The sequence below is a fragment of the Belonocnema kinseyi genome, chromosome 10 (assembly GCF_010883055.1).
Source record: "Belonocnema kinseyi isolate 2016_QV_RU_SX_M_011 chromosome 10, B_treatae_v1, whole genome shotgun sequence".
NCBI lineage: Eukaryota > Metazoa > Arthropoda > Insecta > Hymenoptera > Cynipidae > Belonocnema > Belonocnema kinseyi.
The window spans coordinates 32,830,917-32,832,308 of record NC_046666.1 but is presented as its reverse complement, the minus strand read 5'-3'; the positions used below and the strand labels follow the sequence as shown (position 1 = coordinate 32,832,308).

The 1,392-nt window shown below is 46.6% G+C and overlaps 1 protein-coding gene across 1 annotated transcript; it reads left to right on the top strand.

The window, feature by feature from the left end:
* The first annotated feature begins 665 nt into the window (after nucleotides 1–665).
* Nucleotides 666–1,076, top strand: LOC117181067. Its single transcript, XM_033373635.1, has one exon. The coding sequence runs from the start codon at nucleotides 666–668 to the stop codon at nucleotides 1,074–1,076; it is 411 nt and encodes a 136-aa protein (XP_033229526.1).
* Nucleotides 1,077–1,392: the final 316 nt, after the last annotated feature.

Sequence of the window (1,392 nt, the reverse complement as noted above, 5' to 3'; positions counted from 1 at the left end):
GACGCCACGATGAAACTTATCCACCGGGCCAGCGGTGTACCAATGTCACTGAAGAAAACCCGCAGCAACAGACGCACCAATTATTGATGGACAGAGGAAATTGCCATAATGAGAAACAGATTACTACAGAGTAGACGGGAAACAACCCAGACTAGGAAAAAATTAAGGGGTAATCTACCAACAAAAACCTCACCTGAGGCTCGACATCCGTGAAACAAGAAGGAGCTGCGGAACGCCATAAAAAGAAGCAAGAAGCAGAACTGGCTTGATTTTACCGAGGACGTCAACAAGGAACCTTGGAATCTGGGCAACTGAATCGTCACACGAAAGCTTAGAGTCTTTTAAAAATGTAGGGCGATATAACCAGAACTTTTGGGCACGTGGTTAACAGTGGGGCCACGGCTTTGGAAACGCCGCCATTTACAATGGAGGAGCTACTCGTAGCAGTAATCGGCCTGCTGAACAGAAAGGCAACTGGATTAGACTAAATTTCAACAAAGGTGTTGAAAGCGGTGGTGCGCATCTGCCCGCAAGTGCTCTTAAACACCTACAATGGTTGCCTGAAGGTATGAATCTTCTCCAAGCAGTAAAGGACAAAAAGTCTAGCGCTCATCAGCGAAGGCAAGGGTCGTTCAACATTTCCGGGAGCATATCGTCCCCTCTGCATGTTGTACACTTCGGGAAAGCTTCTGGAGAAGCTGATAAAGTCACGCTTGGAGGCGGTTATTCCGGAGGGCGAAGATCTGTCACTTAGACATTGCGGTTTTAGAAGAGGACGCTCCACTATCTATGCAGTTCAAGAGAGAGTGCACATAATTAACATAGCCCAAAGTGAAAACCACTATTCAAGAAAGGTCGTCCTCTTAGCAACTTTGGACGTGAAAACCACCTTTGACACTGTCAAGTGGGCCGACATGATCGAATCCCTTAAGAATTTTAGGGTACCAGAGTATCTCTTACGGATGATAGAGAGCTACCTGAAGGACATTGTTCTCGATTGCGAGACGAGAGGAACCAGAAGGAAAGTCATAACGACTGGTGCCACTCACAGTTCAATCTTGGGACCAGATCTCTGAAATATCTCGTTGATGAAATCTTATATCTACAGATGCCAGAAGGACCATACGCATCGGGCTACGCTCACATCCTAGCATTTATTTCTGCATGCAAAATCGTGCAAATTCAGTGGAAACTGAAACGTGCTATGTATCTAGTGGATAGGTGGACAGGTAGTCGTAGTCTAAGTCTAAAGAAACCAATATTGGCCACATCGCAAACTTCTACTTTCCGAGCGCGGTCCGATAGGTAAACGGTACGTAACCAGCTCGCACCGCAGCAGTGCGACAGATCGCACGCGATTGGTTAGCGCTTTGTGTTTGTAAAGGAATGGCT